The 14455-nt window shown below is 44.5% G+C and overlaps 1 protein-coding gene across 4 annotated transcripts in view; it reads left to right on the top strand.

Annotated features, from left to right (window-relative positions):
* ERC1 (ELKS/RAB6-interacting/CAST family member 1) overlaps nucleotides 1-13038 on the top strand; it is a 503328-nt gene extending 490290 nt beyond the window's left edge. For all 4 annotated transcript variants that reach the window (XM_070409489.1, XM_070409487.1, XM_070409488.1 and 1 more), the window contains one exon: nucleotides 7525-13038. In XM_070409489.1, the coding sequence (XP_070265590.1) occupies nucleotides 7525-7662 (138 nt within the window). In that variant the 3' untranslated portion in view covers nucleotides 7663-13038. The remainder of the gene's footprint in view (nucleotides 1-7524) is intronic.
* The last annotated feature ends 1417 nt before the right edge of the window (nucleotides 13039-14455 follow it).

The following is a 14455-nucleotide window of genomic DNA, read 5'->3' as shown; positions in this document are numbered from 1 at the left end:
GGAAAATGTTTTACGCAGTACCATATGTTAAAAAAGTACTAGGAACTTTAATTGTTTAATTGTTTAATTGTTTTTGTAAATAAAAATGTTATAATTATTGAAAAACAACACCTAAAGTGCATTATGATCTGTAGTTATGATGATTTAAATAACGTGCATTTTGCCCAAAAACGTCCGGTCCCTGGCGTATGTCTTAGAGATTCCTATGCGGTACGCAGTGTGTTAACAGGGTTTTGGGGGAGCCTTTTGGGTTTTCTATATATAATGTGTCATCTGCACATAGTGTCAGTTTTACTTTTGATTTGCCTTTTTATTTCTTTCTCTTGTCTAATTGCTTTGGCTAAGATTTCTAATACTGTGTTGAATAAAAATGGAAAAGTGGGTAAATCCTTGTTTTGTTCCTGATCTTAGAGGAGAGCTTTCAGCTTTTCACCATTGAGTATGTTAGCTTTGGGCTGGTCATATATGGCCTTATTATATAAAGGTACATTTTCTCTAACCCCATTTTCATGAGAGTCCTTATCATAAATGGATGTTGATTTTGGTCAAATGCTCTTTCTACATTTACTGAGATCATGTATTTTTATCCTTCACTTTTCTAATGTGGTGTATCATATTTATTGATTTGTAAATGTTAAACTACCCTTGCATCCCTGGAATAAATCCCACTTGATCCTTTTAATGTATTGTTGAATTTGGTTTGCTTATATTTTGTTGAGGGACTTTTGCATTAGTGTGTATCACAGATATTGGCCTGCAATTTTCTTACGGTGTCCTTGTTTGTTTTCGGTATCAGGGTAATGCTGGCCTTGTAAAATAAGATTAGAAGTTTTCCCTCCTCTTTTATTTTTTGGAGAAGTTTGAGAAAGATTGGTATTAATTTTTCTTTGAATGTGGAGTAGAATTCACCTGTGAAGCCATCCAGTCCTGGAATTTTGTTGGGAGGTTTTTATTACTGACTAGAGGCCCGGTGCACAAAAATTTGTGCACTGGGGGGGGGGGGGTCCCTCAGCCCAGCCTGTGCCCTCTCGCAGTCTGGGACCCCTTGGGGGATGTCCACCTGCTGGCTTAGGCCCGTTCCCCAGGGGGAACGGACCTAAGCTGGCAGTCAGACATCCCTCTGGCAGCCCGGGAGCCCTCGGGGGATGTCCACTTGCCAGTGGGGAGCAGGCCTAAGCTGCAGTCAGACATCCTTAGTACTGCTGAGGAGGCGGGAGAGGCTCCCGCCACCACTGCTGTGTTGGCAGCCTTCAGCCTGGCTTGTGGCTGAGCAGAGCTCCCCCTGTGGGAGCGCACTGACCACCAGGGGCCAGCTCCTGCATTGAGCATCTGCCGCCTGGTGGTCAGTGTGTGTCATAGTGACCAGTCATTCCCAGTCATTCTGCTGCTAGGATCAGTTTGCATATTACCCCTTTATTATATAGGATAGAGGCCTGGTGCACGGGTGGGGCCGGCTGGTTTGCCCTGAAGGGTGTCCCAGATCAGGGTGGGGGTCCCGCTGGGGTGCCTGGCCAGCCTGGGTGAGGAGCTGAGGGTCGTTTTCAGGCTGCCCACACCCCCTTCAGGGTGGGGCTCCCCACTGGGGTGCTTGGCCAGCCTGGGTGAGGGGCTGATGGCTGTTTGCAGGCTGGTCAAGCCCCCCAGCGGGGACCCTCACCCCATTGGGGTGTGACCATCCTGGATGAGGGGCTGATGGCCGTTTTCAGGCTGGCCATGCTCCCCGGTGACCCAAGCTCCCAGCCTCTCCTTTTTTCTTTTTCTTTTTCTTTTTTTTTCAGCGCCTCCTTGAGCGGAGGCCAGGGCAGGCTGGAAGCAGGTATCTGGGATTTATTTATCTTCTATAATTGAAACTTTGTAGCCTTGAGCGGAGCCCAGGGCAGGCAGGATGCTTGCCTTCCTCCATTGCCGGGGGGAACCCAAGCCTCCTGCTCGCTCCAGCTCCATGGCTGCCGCCATCTTAGTTGGGTTAATTTGCATACTTGCTCCTGATTGGCTGGTGGGTGTAGCAGAGTGGAGGGGTGATGGTTAATTTGCATCTTTCTCTTTTATTAGTGTAGATTTAGTCTCTTTAGTAGTGTTTGGTTTGTTCAGATTTTCTAGTTCTTCATGATACAGTCTTGCTATATTTTGTTTGCTGGTATTTATCCATATCTTCTAGGCTTTCCAATTTTTTAGCATACAATTGTTCATAGTAACCTGTTATGATTTGTTGTATTTCTATGGGATCATTATAACATCTCCTTTTTCATTTCTGATTTTATTTGAGTCCGCTCTCTTTTTTTCTTGATAAGTCTAGCTAAATGTTTATCTATTTTGTTTATCTTTTCAAGCCAGCTCTTAGTTTTATTGATCTTCATTATTGTTTTAGTTTCTATGCAATTTATTTCCACTCTGATTTTTGTTATTTCCTTCCTTCTACTAACTTTGGGCTTTGTTTGTTCTTCATTTTCTAGTTCCTTGTGGTGTGAAGTTAAGTTGTGTATTTGAAATCTTTCTTTTTTCTTAACGTAGGCATTTATCTCTATGATCTTTCCTCTTAAAACTGCTTTTGCTATATCCCATAAATTTTGGTATATTGTATTTCAATTTTCATTTGTCTCAAAGTATTTTATTTCTTTTGTTTGTTTGTTTCTTCTTTGACCATTCAGTTTTTCAGTTGCATGTTGTTTAATCTCCACATATTTGTGTGTTTACTTCTTGTAATTGATTTCTAGTTTCATACCATTATGGTCAAAATAGATGCTTGACGAAATTTAGTATCCTTAAATTTACTGACTTGTTTTGTGGCCTAACATATTATGTATCCTGAAGAATGTTCCATGTACACTTGAGAAGAATGTATATTCACAGTGTAATTTTTAAATTTAGGTCTTTAGCCAGTTTGAAGTTTATGTGTATGTATGGTATGAGCAGGAATCTAAATATCACTAGGCTCAGTCAACCTAAAATAGTCATTGATTTCTAATATCTTTAGAGCATAACCTCACTGATCAAATTTTTATCAATACAATACTTTTAACTAGTATATTTTTGTAGTTTGTTTTATAATCGGGTAGAGCACGTCCCACATCATCTTTCTTTAAAATATTTTTTGGGCCCTGGCTCAGTAGCTCAGTTGGTTGGAGCATCATCCCCTACACCAAAAGGTTGTGGGTTCGATTTTGGTCAGGGCATATACCTAGGTTGCAGATTCAATCCCTGGTCAGGGTGTATATGGAAGACAATCAATTGATGTTTCTCTCTCTCCCTCTCCCTCTCCTTCCTCTCTCTTTTCTAAAAAACCAAAACAATTAATCCTCAGGTGAAGATTAAAAAATAAAATATTTTCAGAATTCTTCTTATATATTTACACTTTAGGATACATTTTAGAATTCATTACCAAGTCCCAAAAAGAGTCTTTGGGATTTGATTTGGAAATATATTTATAGCCTAGCCTGGGTTGCTCAGTGGTTGAGCATTGATCTATGAACCAGGAAGTCACAGTTCAATTCCCAATCAGTGCACATGCCTAGGTTGTGGGCTCGACCCCCAGTGTGGGAGTGCAGGAGGTGGCCAATCGATGATTCTCTCTCATCATTGATGTTCCTATCTCTCTCTCCCTATTCCTTCCTCTCTGAAATCAACAAAACATATTTTTTTAAAAGAAAAGAACTATATTTATAGTATACTTTTAGGTAAAAATATATCAATATCATTATCTATATATTATATAGATTATTTATAGCTTACAAATAATCTATATAATATCATTGCCATTTTGTTTCTAAAATTACATATATATATATGTACCTATATCCTATATAATAAAGAACTAATATGCAAAGTGTCATGCCCTCATGCTGTCACGCTGTAACGGCTCAGACACTCAACACTGGGGAGAGAGGAATGGGGACCGGCCAGGCACAAATGGGCTCGTGAGAGAGGAATGGGGACCAGCCAGGCATAAACGAGCTTGCGAGAGAGGAATGGGGACCAGCCAGGCTGCGGCCCAGGAGAGGGACAAGCTGCCTGCCCCACAGTCCCAGGCGCCAGCGGCTGTGCCTGTGGCCCAGGAGAGGGACAAGATGCACACCCCATGGTCCAGGCGCCAGCAGTTGAGCCTGCACCTGTGGCCCGCGAGATGGACAATCTGCACGCCCCACGGTCCCCACAGTCCCAGGCACCAGCAACTGCGGCTGCACCTGCAGCCCAGGAGAGGGACAAACTGCCTGCCCCACAGTCCCGGGTGCCAATGGCTGTGCGTGTGCCTGTGGCCTGGGAGAGGGACAAGCCACCCACCCACAGTCCTCTGTGGCTGCAGCCGGCCCGGATCCCGGGTACCTGCGGCCCGCCAGAAAGAAGGAAGCCCGGGTCCCAGGTACCTGCGACCAGCCAGAAGAGGGAAACCTGGGTCCCGGGTGCGGGGCAAGGCAGAGGCAGTTAGCGGCAATCAGGGCAGCAGGGGAGCAGTTAGGGGCGATCAGGCAGGCAGCAGTAGTTAGGGGTGATCAGGCAGGCAGGCAGAGGGGTTAGGGACGATCAGGCAGGCAGGCAGGCGAGTGGTTAGGAGCTAGCAGTCCCGGATTGCGAGAGGCAGTCGGACATCCCCCGAGGGGTCCCGGATTGGAGAGGGTGCAGGCTGGGCTGAGGGACCTCCCCCACCCGCCCCCCCAGTATATAAAAAAAGTCTCAAAGAATATATAACAAAATATATAGCAGTGGTTATCTCCTGATGCTGTGGTTATCTCCTGATGCTAATGTTATAGGTGCTTTTTTTTCTTGGTGGTTTTCTTTTCCAAACTTTTTACAATGCATGTGTAATACTTGTTACTAGTAAATCCAAGTATTGCGATCCTGAAAAATGTTATTAAGCTAAAATGTATCCATTAGTAACTTCATGTTTACTTAACATAGCAGAAGCCAAATAGAATACAAAATATTTCATGGGAGATAAATATGTGACTTATAGAGTCAAGTACAGATAACCTGGCTCAGAACATAAACCAGAGTTGTTCAAATATTCCCAAAAATAATCTGAAGCAATACAACCTGACATTCTCCTTACTGATTTTGAATGATTGACTTCAAAATAAGTGAGGAGAGTTATAGCCTTTTCACATAGCAGTATTTCTGGGTTGTATTCTGTGTAGCTGTATTTCCAAGGCACCTGGCCTCTTTGGTTTTCCCATTTCAGAGATTTATATTTATATGACACAGCCAGGCCTTGATATGCACCAAGACTTAGTGTGGTCTAAATCTAGCCCATGCATGTCTTGATCTTTAGTCAATATTTAGCAAAAAGAAGATTGCTGAATCTGTTCCCAGCTCATTGATATATTTGAAGCAGCAGCATGTTCATTCTTGGCTCAGAGCATCTAGATTCTATCAACACTGTAGTTAGAACTTGGTTCTCTTTGCTTTTTAATCTACATGCTCTTTTTGGATAATCTTACCAATTTCATAAAAACAGTAACTAACAATAATTATAACAACATGTAACATTTATCAAGCATTTTCTATGTGTCAGGCATTATACTACACTTTATAGGAATACCTCATTAAATCTTTAAAACCATCTATAAATGTTATTGTCCCATTTTACATGAGTAAACTGAGGCTCAAAGATGTCCAAGTCATACAACTATAATTGGCAGAGCAGACATTGGAATCCAGGCAGCCTAACTCTCTGGAGCCTGTGTTCTTAATTACACTTTAAACTCAATTTTTAATTTCTCTCTTTGCCTAATATCAGCTCTGCTTCCTGTATTTTCAATCTTATTTGTCTAATATCCACAGCTATAACTGTCAAAATTATTCTCCATTCCCTGTCACTTAACTCCACCTCTTATCAGTACTACCTTTGCAAAGTCTTACATGTGTCTGTTCCTCTCCATGTGTCCAGACCCCACCTTCATTGTACCCTCCTTGACTCTCACCTGGGCTTGTACAGTTACCTCCCTTCATGTATTCTTTTTTTCCACTCAGTCTAATGTTTGTATCTTTATAGCTATCTTCTAAGAAAATGAATGCAATATGTCTCTGTACTGTTTAAAAACTCTTGGACTTCCTTTTGTTATTGTTGTTGTTGTTTTAACAAGATTAAATCTAAACTCCTTAACTTTACATACACAATCTGGCCCCAGTCTGTCTCTTCAGTTTTCTATGGTTCTCCACCCAACCCCATTACCTTGTGCTCCAACCATATTGAGCATCTCACTCTTCCCTAGATCTGTGCCAAGCCCTTTCATAGCTCTATGCATCTGCACTTGTTCCATCTGTTTGAAAGCCTCTTCTGTCTGATCTCCCAGAAAAACTCCTATTCAGCTCTAAAGATCCAAATCACATGTTGCCTTTAGTAACATCTTCTCGGACTCCTCCAGGACAAAACATATGTTCATGCCTCGGTTATTGCCCTTACTACGCAGGGTTGTAATGATGTGTTTATGTGTTTGTCTCTTTTATTAACCTATATGGGTCTTCAGAGCAAGAACCAAGTCCAGGTCCTTAATAAATGTTGGTTTAATGCTTATAGGAATGTCAAAGAGAGTGTTTAAAACAATAAGAAGTTAGAAATATACTTACTCCTAAACAAACAGAAGACTGCCTCATGTCCAAATTAACAGGCCTATGGTAGGGTTGTCTAATGCACTGAATACAAGTGGTACATAGAACAGGGGAAGTCTTTTACATTCTAAGTTTCCCTAAGTCAAGGACCATTGTGCAAGATTAAGATCCTGTCTGCGATCATCTCTGTACCTGAGCAGGTGTGTGATACTGGGCCACAGTGGAGAGAGCATTCCACCTGGAACCAGAGGACTGGGATTGGAGTCCCAGCTCTGCAAATTACAATCCTTGGAACTTGGACTAGTCACTGACTTCTTTAGATCTTATTTTCATGAAAAGACATTTGGTATTTACCTTTCTATTTTCTTGGTTGTTAATTTAGATGTGGGAAGACTTCGCATAGAAAGTGTCTCTTTTGTTGTTTCTTTTTCTTTGTTAGTTTTATTGAGGTATAATTGACAAATAAAATTGTGATATATTTAAAGTGTGATGATTTGATATGCTTATACATCATGAAAGGATTCCCACAATCGAGTTAACACATTCATCATCTCACATAGTTTACTTTTTGTCTTTATAAGAATACTTCGGTTATACTCTCTTAGCAAATTTCAATTATATACAGTGTAATCAACTATTGTCGCCATGTTTAACCTTAGATCCTCAGACTGTATTCATCTTATATCTGAAAGTCTGTACCCTTTTAACAACCTCATTACCCCCATTCCCCAGCCCCCTGGCAACTACCATTTTACTCTCTGATTTTATGAGTTCAACTTTTTTTTTCCAGATTTCACATATAAGTGATACCATGCAGTCTTTGTCTTTCTCTGTCTGGCTTATTTCGCTTAGCATAATGCCTTCCAGGTTCATCCATGTTGTTGCAAATATCATTTCTTTATTGATAAACAATAATTCTTAACTCAGTGCAAATAGAATTTTTTTTTTAAATCTGAAATCCATCCTTTCTTTCCCTCTCAGCTTCAGAGTGAATTAGAAAAAGGTGAGCGGGACAATGCAGAACTGCAGGAGTTTGCCAACGCCATTCTCCAGCAGATCGCAGACCACTGCCCCGACATCCTGGAGCAAGTGGTCAACGCATTGGAAGAATCATCCTGACCCTGCTTCATGGGGAGTGGCCAGCCAGCAGCCCAGTGCAGTGAACCCAGGAGCCAAGAAAAGCGAACTATGAGGACAGGCACCCAGATACTTCTTGGCACCCTGCAAACACTACGAACTCCATTCTACCGTGGTTAGCTCTTCAACTGCGATTCCAGCTCCACTTCTACATCTGTCATCTTACTCTGCTGGTCTCAATTGGATGTTGTCTCTACACTTATTTTTTTATGTCCAAGGTGGGTAAGTGGCCAAGTCTCCATGAAGAACCGTGATCTGGTCATCAACAGTGGAGAACTCTGGAAGCTGGTGGCTCTGCCCTCACAGAGGGTCATGGAGTAGGGAGCCTCTTACTTCTGTCCTTGACATGGGAACTAAACCTGGAATCTACCTGGAGTTCAGCATACTGAGAGAATGCTTCCCCATGGACAAGAGAGCTGAGTGTCCTAAAATCACAACAGGTGCTTTCTCCTAAAAGGATTTTTAAAAAATCTCAAAAAGATATTATTAGAAAAAGAGAGAGGGTTAAAGAGAGAACAGGGACAAACAGAAAACTGACTCTTCTTAAACTGTCTCTTTTGTTTACTTTCATCTGCAGTGTTTTATGCGGGGGAGCCACAAGCAGGCCTCCTCGTGGCTCAGTGTACACTAACACCCGGCCTTGTTTCGCATATGCGTGCTCTTGTCCTCGAACAGTTAACGACGGTGGTGCAAGCAGTTCTCCCCCTAGTCCTCTTGTGTAAGACCTTTGGCCTTTTGCTTAGTCAGATCATATATCTCTAATGGAAAGAGAAGAGGGGTTTGACATGAGGCGCTGTCATCACCAGCTCTGCTTCTGGAGATGGCCATTGCCAGGGTCAGGCTGTTTCTCCTGAACATCTCCCTCATCAGGCCCCTGAGCCCCAGAAGAATGCTTCTGCCTTCCCCCACCATTCTCCAAGCCCAGTGGTCACTGAACTCTCTGACCCACCCTCCACCCTTGTAGCTTAACTCTTGATTTGCACTCCTAGAACCTTAGCTTCATGCATTGCCTGAAACCTCCTCTGACACAAATGAATGTTCTCATCCCACACACATTCCTTCCTCCATTCTTTCATTCAAAGAATATTTATGAGATGCCTACTGTTAGGCAGTCATCCTTGTGGGAAAAATGGAGGAGAGGTATAAATGATGCTATGAGACATACCTGCTTGAGTCAAAGCAGCAAAAGGCATACTCTTCCTCTCCCCCATCTTAATAGAAGGTATCTTTTCCAGAAAGTCTTTCCTAAATCAGCATTTCTCACTTCTCACTATAATAGAATTGATGGATTTGGGGGCTGGGGCTGAGTCACTTACTTGCCATTTGGTGATTCAGGACTTTTGCTTGTTGTTACCCTGAAAGAGCATACTGTTCGGGGGCCTGTGAGAGTAGGTGGTGTTTTCTCAATACATCTCCGTGCACCTCGTGGAGCTTGGCCAGCTCCATGTCACAAATGAGAAAATTGACCCCAAAGTTGCAAATCCACCTGAAGATACTGGCATTTTGAAAAGCATTTTCCCCATGCATAGACAATGACAGTCATAAACAATATCAGGCACCAAGAATAGACCACTTAACCAAAATCTAGGCCTTTGACCACCTCTGTGACCAGACACCCACCAGACACTCACATCTTCTGATAAGAGTTGCTGGGCTAAAGGGCTTTGTCCTGCATTTTCTCCTTTGCCCTTTCCCAATTACTCACCCAAAGAAACTGATGCTGCCTGTAAAGTCATCACGGCCATCAGTGCAGTATCTTCCCCACCAGCAAGGCTTGACTGTCTCATTAACTTATATGGTCGAATCTCCAGCTGCCCTGACTCCTGCTGTAAAACAGTCTCCTCTGTGAGACGCTGTAGAGTGTTCCTTATCAAAGGTTTAAATGGACTCTGCTCATAAACTTCTTACTGAGATGCTTCCTGATAGCCAGGCTGGCCGGAGCGGGGGCACAGGGGTTAGATATAAAGTGGTGGTCATTTGTGGTCAATTACCTCAGTTTCATTTATTTATTGCACTGCCCATAAATCATGTAGATAGCCCCTAGTATTTTAGGGGGGAGTATTAGAATCTCACTTTAAACACCATAAGGAAAGAACTGAGGTATGATGACAGCCTTCACAGGACTACAGCAGAACAGAAAGCAGAAGAGGCCATGCCCAGGGAAGTGGCCTGGCCTGGCACTGGCTGGCTGTGGCCTAGCTGATCTGGCAAGAGAAGGCATCAGTCAGGTCTCTCTCTGGGTCCCACTGATTTGGCCTTTACCACCAAATGCAATACCTGCCACTCTTGCCCACATGTTTCATGACTCTCACTGCACCTTCTTCCTTCCTCTTTTCGTTTCACCCCTTCCTGTTGCTCTCCCTCTAAAACCTTATGGAAGTCCTCTAGACAAGTGCTTCTGAGAAGAAAAATTTCTGGGGCAGACAGCATCTGTCTGGTCTCTATGAACCAAAGCAGGGAGTCTCATTCATTCTTCCTAGTATCTCAAATGGTTCTGAGGACTTTTTGGTCCTAGATGAATTAGGCTCTGGCTAAAGTTCAATGGTGAACATGACGTGCATTTACATTATAGGTGCAAAGTCTATACAGTTCAGTTTCTATCTAGTGTTTAGAGTATCTTACTGAGTTTAAATCATTCATCGAGCCAGCATTTACTAAATGCACAATTCCCATCACACAAGGACTATCATTTTGTGACCTTAAGATATTCAAGGTTTCACAAGATCACTCAGCTACTACCAAATATTAGTATGTAGCCTTGAAAACTCACTGAAGGTTGCCTATAATGTTCACCAAACTCATCCATTCCATTGGCAAGCCTAGTTGCCCCTTAACACCTAAATATTTGTACCCCCAAATGAAGATCATCATAAAGGGGACAAGAAGAAGAGTGGGTGGAATCCAACCTGGAGCGCATGACTAAAGAAAGAAAATGTGACTTTTCATCTTTTCATATCCCTCTATCCCAGGAACTCATTGAGTCCTTGATGAAGTATTGAATTGAGATTTTACAAGGACTTCGAATACCATTTGAAATAGAAAAGACTTTAAGTGGGCTTTAACATATTAAGAAATATGCATGGGAATCCTGAAATCCATCTCCATTCTAACCTTTGACCTTGTATGTTGCAATCTAAAGAAGATCTAAGTTCCTTTCTCTCTTACCCTTGGGCTTTAAAAATACTAATAAGGCATACCGGACCCAAGGCCGTCTTCAGTGTCACTAGTGGCAGTGTGACCTGGCACTTTTGTGAGTGAAAGTCTGTTTGGTTTTCCATGAGGAGCTCATTGGCTCACCCACTCCTCAGAGTGAGAGAAAAGGAAGAGGAAGCCATCACAGAGTTTTAGTCTACTGCTAAACCAACCCCTCCCTTGTTGATGGTCAGGATTGGCATTTGGATTTGCTGCTAGAGAGTCCTGCTGACACCAGAGCCCTCCTGCCCTTCTGTTTGACCCCATTAAGCATAGGCCCGCTGGCTACCCTCAGGGTCTTTGAGGAAAGAGCAAATGGAGGAGCATGTCACCACATAGAACGTGACCCTCACATGACACCTGCCAAGTTTCCATGGGCCTGTATCAGCAATATCCGTAACGCTCATGTCTGCCTCCCCAGCCTCATCTCCCCACTGCAAACGTTCAGACTGTGGAAAAGGAGATGAGAAGGGAGTGGATGCAGGCAGCACGCTGCCCTTTGCAATGCCTGCAAGGCCACGCATCCACCCATCACTGCCAGTCCCTGGGCTCTCAGGAGAGTGACTTCAACCATTTAAAGAAATGTTTTAAAGGAATCTGCAATTTCCTCCATGTGAACTAAGGGAATACTTGGGCAAGAAAAAAACATACAAGGAAATCCTTCTGAACAAAATGGCTGTCTTTACTCTTTTTAAGCAAAAACTGTTTCGAAACTTTTTAGTGTCAAAACTGTAACCAAGTGTCTCCTGATTTCCCCCAATGTGTTTAGTGAGTACTGTGACCCTAATGTAGGTATTGCTCCTCTGACTCTGGGAGGAGAGGTGGTTTGAGGACTGGTTTTGTGGGGAGCAGGTTTTTGTCCCATCCCACCTCCTCCTTTGTTTCTCTGCTTGTCAATATTGTCTGTGTGGTTCAGAGAATTTGGGCAGTTACATTGTGTCCATTGTTGAGATTATTAAGATATTAAAAAGTAGTTGTAGAACTGAAAAAATAAAGAGCTGTGTTTTAAAAAATGCAAATCAATATCATGTAAAAGGAATTCAAGCTATGGGGCAGCCAGACTCCGCCCTTCCTCCTAAGCTGCCTTAGGTGGCAGCTGGGCTGGCCGCTTGGGAAGTTCCAGGACCACACTCCAAGCAGGTGACTGCGTGGCTGAACGACAGCTGCTGAGGGAAAGGAATGGGAATCTGGGTCTCAGAGCTCCAGTCGTGCCAGCGCTTTCCTACACATCCTCAGGTCCTCTGGGTAGTTTGTGACCCCATAACCACCCTCACCCCCACGTCGGTCCCAGCTCAGTGTGCCTAACACTATGTGGCCACCTGGGCTTGACTCTGAAGCCCCACCCCTGGCAGCAGCCTGTACAGGCCACAGAACCTCTCTCCTGCCCACTTGGTGCTATATCATCCAGTGACCATCCAATATGGACCAAGCACTGGCCAGCCCAGAGCCTGCAGTCCGGTGAATGCATTATACTCAGATCTCAGTTCCTTCTGGCTTCAGTCCTAGACTCTTTCCCTTTAAGATTTTTAGTCCCAGATCTTCTGGGCCCAGGCCACCTCTTGTGGCCCTCCCCCGCCCCCTCTGAGATGCCATTGTCAGGGAAGGAAGTGAAGCCTGCTGAAGCCAGGGAATCCAGCCCTGGGCCAGAGCAAGCCCTCTGAGCCCAGCCGTTTCACACCACACCAGTATTGCATCACCCTCTAAGGCAGCCAGGCCCACCCGAGGGCAGCACACCGCCCCTCCGGCCTCATGGCTGCGCAGGACCAGCCCCGAACCTGCCCACACAGCAGGGTGTCCAGGATGGGGACTGGGGTCTCCCTGGGACATGCACCCTCTGCTCCAGAAGAGAAGTGCTGCACTTTAGTGAGGAGCTGGGGGAGGAGGGGGGGGTGCTGATCACTGTTTCCTTGTAGCTTGAGTTCCTTTTGGTGACAGTAGCAGCCGCAATGGTGGTGTCTGTGATGCAAATGCACCTGCTGCCTTCAAGTGTGTGTGTGTGTGTGTGTGTGTGTGTGGTGGCCAGTCGCATTACGACAGGATAACGACACTACAGAGAAATTGTGTTATAGTCAACTTTGCCTTGATAATTATTGTAAACACTTTGTTTTTTTTTTCTTTTATATTCACAAACTAAATCCATCGGGAACTTATAAAATTATTTAAAAATTATGTGCTGTGTCTTTCTTTGAGTCTCATCCAGACTGATACTTCAAGTGAGCTGTGGCCTCAGATGGGAGAAAAGCAGGGGGAGGCCAGCAGTCCCCAAGGGGTCAGCCCTGGTGGTAGGGTGCCCGTCCCTGAGGGGGGGCGAGGAGTTGGCAGCACGCGCCGCCCTGACAGGCCTGGCTGGGTGGTCTCAGAAGAGCGAGCCTCCTTTAGGTTCCCACTTACACTCGATTGGCAGCCCCCGTAATTGCCTTTTACAGTCAATTTCCACTTCCCTATTCCTTCCTTACCCCCTAGGCCCTGAGCCAGGTTCCCCGTTTCTGATCTAACTGTTCAAGAGCATAAAGTAGACCCACTGCTGAGGGCCAGTGCAGCGGCTCCTGCTTAGATGGCAGACAGTGAGGAGGGTCCCAGCCTGACAGGGTTTTCTCCAGAATTGGGTGTGTTCTGATGTATTAACTCTGGGAGCTGCCAGTCAGCGGAAGCGCAGAGACCAACAGTGACGGAGCCCCGAGAACCTGTGCTTCAAGAATGTCCAACCTCGCTATTTGTCTTGGGCCTGATGCTCAATAAGAAATTATTCTGAGATACTTCTTTTATGAGAATCTGTTAGATTCATTTCTGTGTCAACCCCAAAAGAGAACCAGCCTGCTTGCTGCATTTCCTTCCCTCCCTGGTACATTCTGTTGCCCACTGTGCGTTGGTGCTTAGCTAGAGCGGCAGAGTCCCTGGTAGGTGGTCCCAGTGCACCTGGCTCTGCCCCACCTCACCCTCTATGCAGCCTATGGCTGCTCCCCAGCCCACCAGGTGGAGGGGCACAGAGACCGTGCCATTCCATTCAGAGGACTGGAAGCCTGGGGCTGCTCACCATCTCAGCAGGAGGCAGGTCTCTGAGACCTTTACCAGCAGAACGTGTTACATGGTACAAAATCACCACACGCAGGCGTGTCCACAGATTACCCTGGTCAGCTGTTTCTAGGGTTTTCCATTCGTCTTTTCCACTGTTTGTTTACACTCTCTGTGGTCTACCAGCACTTAGTTTCAACAAATGGATGCAGAGACTATGCAGTTTAAGGAAATATGAGAGGAGAACTTGCAATTGAGAATTCCATTCATTAACTTTTTTTTTCTGAATTGGAAAAAGACTGCTATTACAGTGGGGCCTTGACTTACGAGTTTAATTCATTCCGTGATGGAGCTCGTAACTCAAATTACTCGTATGTCAAATCATAAAGTGAACGAGTGAGACACGTGATGCGGGGCTGATGTTGTGGCGTTCACTGTGACGTTCACTGCGCCAACTAGAGGTGGGGTATCTGAAGCTGGCTTATAACCCGAATTTTAGCTCACAACTCAAAAAGCAAAAAATCGGCCCAGAGACGGCTCGTATCTCGAAAAACTCGTTAGTCAGGACACT

The sequence above is a fragment of the Myotis yumanensis genome, unplaced genomic scaffold, assembly GCF_028538775.1.
Source record: "Myotis yumanensis isolate MYYU_CA2020_CCGP unplaced genomic scaffold, mMyoYum1.0.hap1 SCAF_3, whole genome shotgun sequence".
Classification (NCBI taxonomy): Eukaryota; Metazoa; Chordata; class Mammalia; order Chiroptera; family Vespertilionidae; genus Myotis; species Myotis yumanensis.
This window is presented reverse-complemented; position numbering and strand designations above follow the sequence as displayed.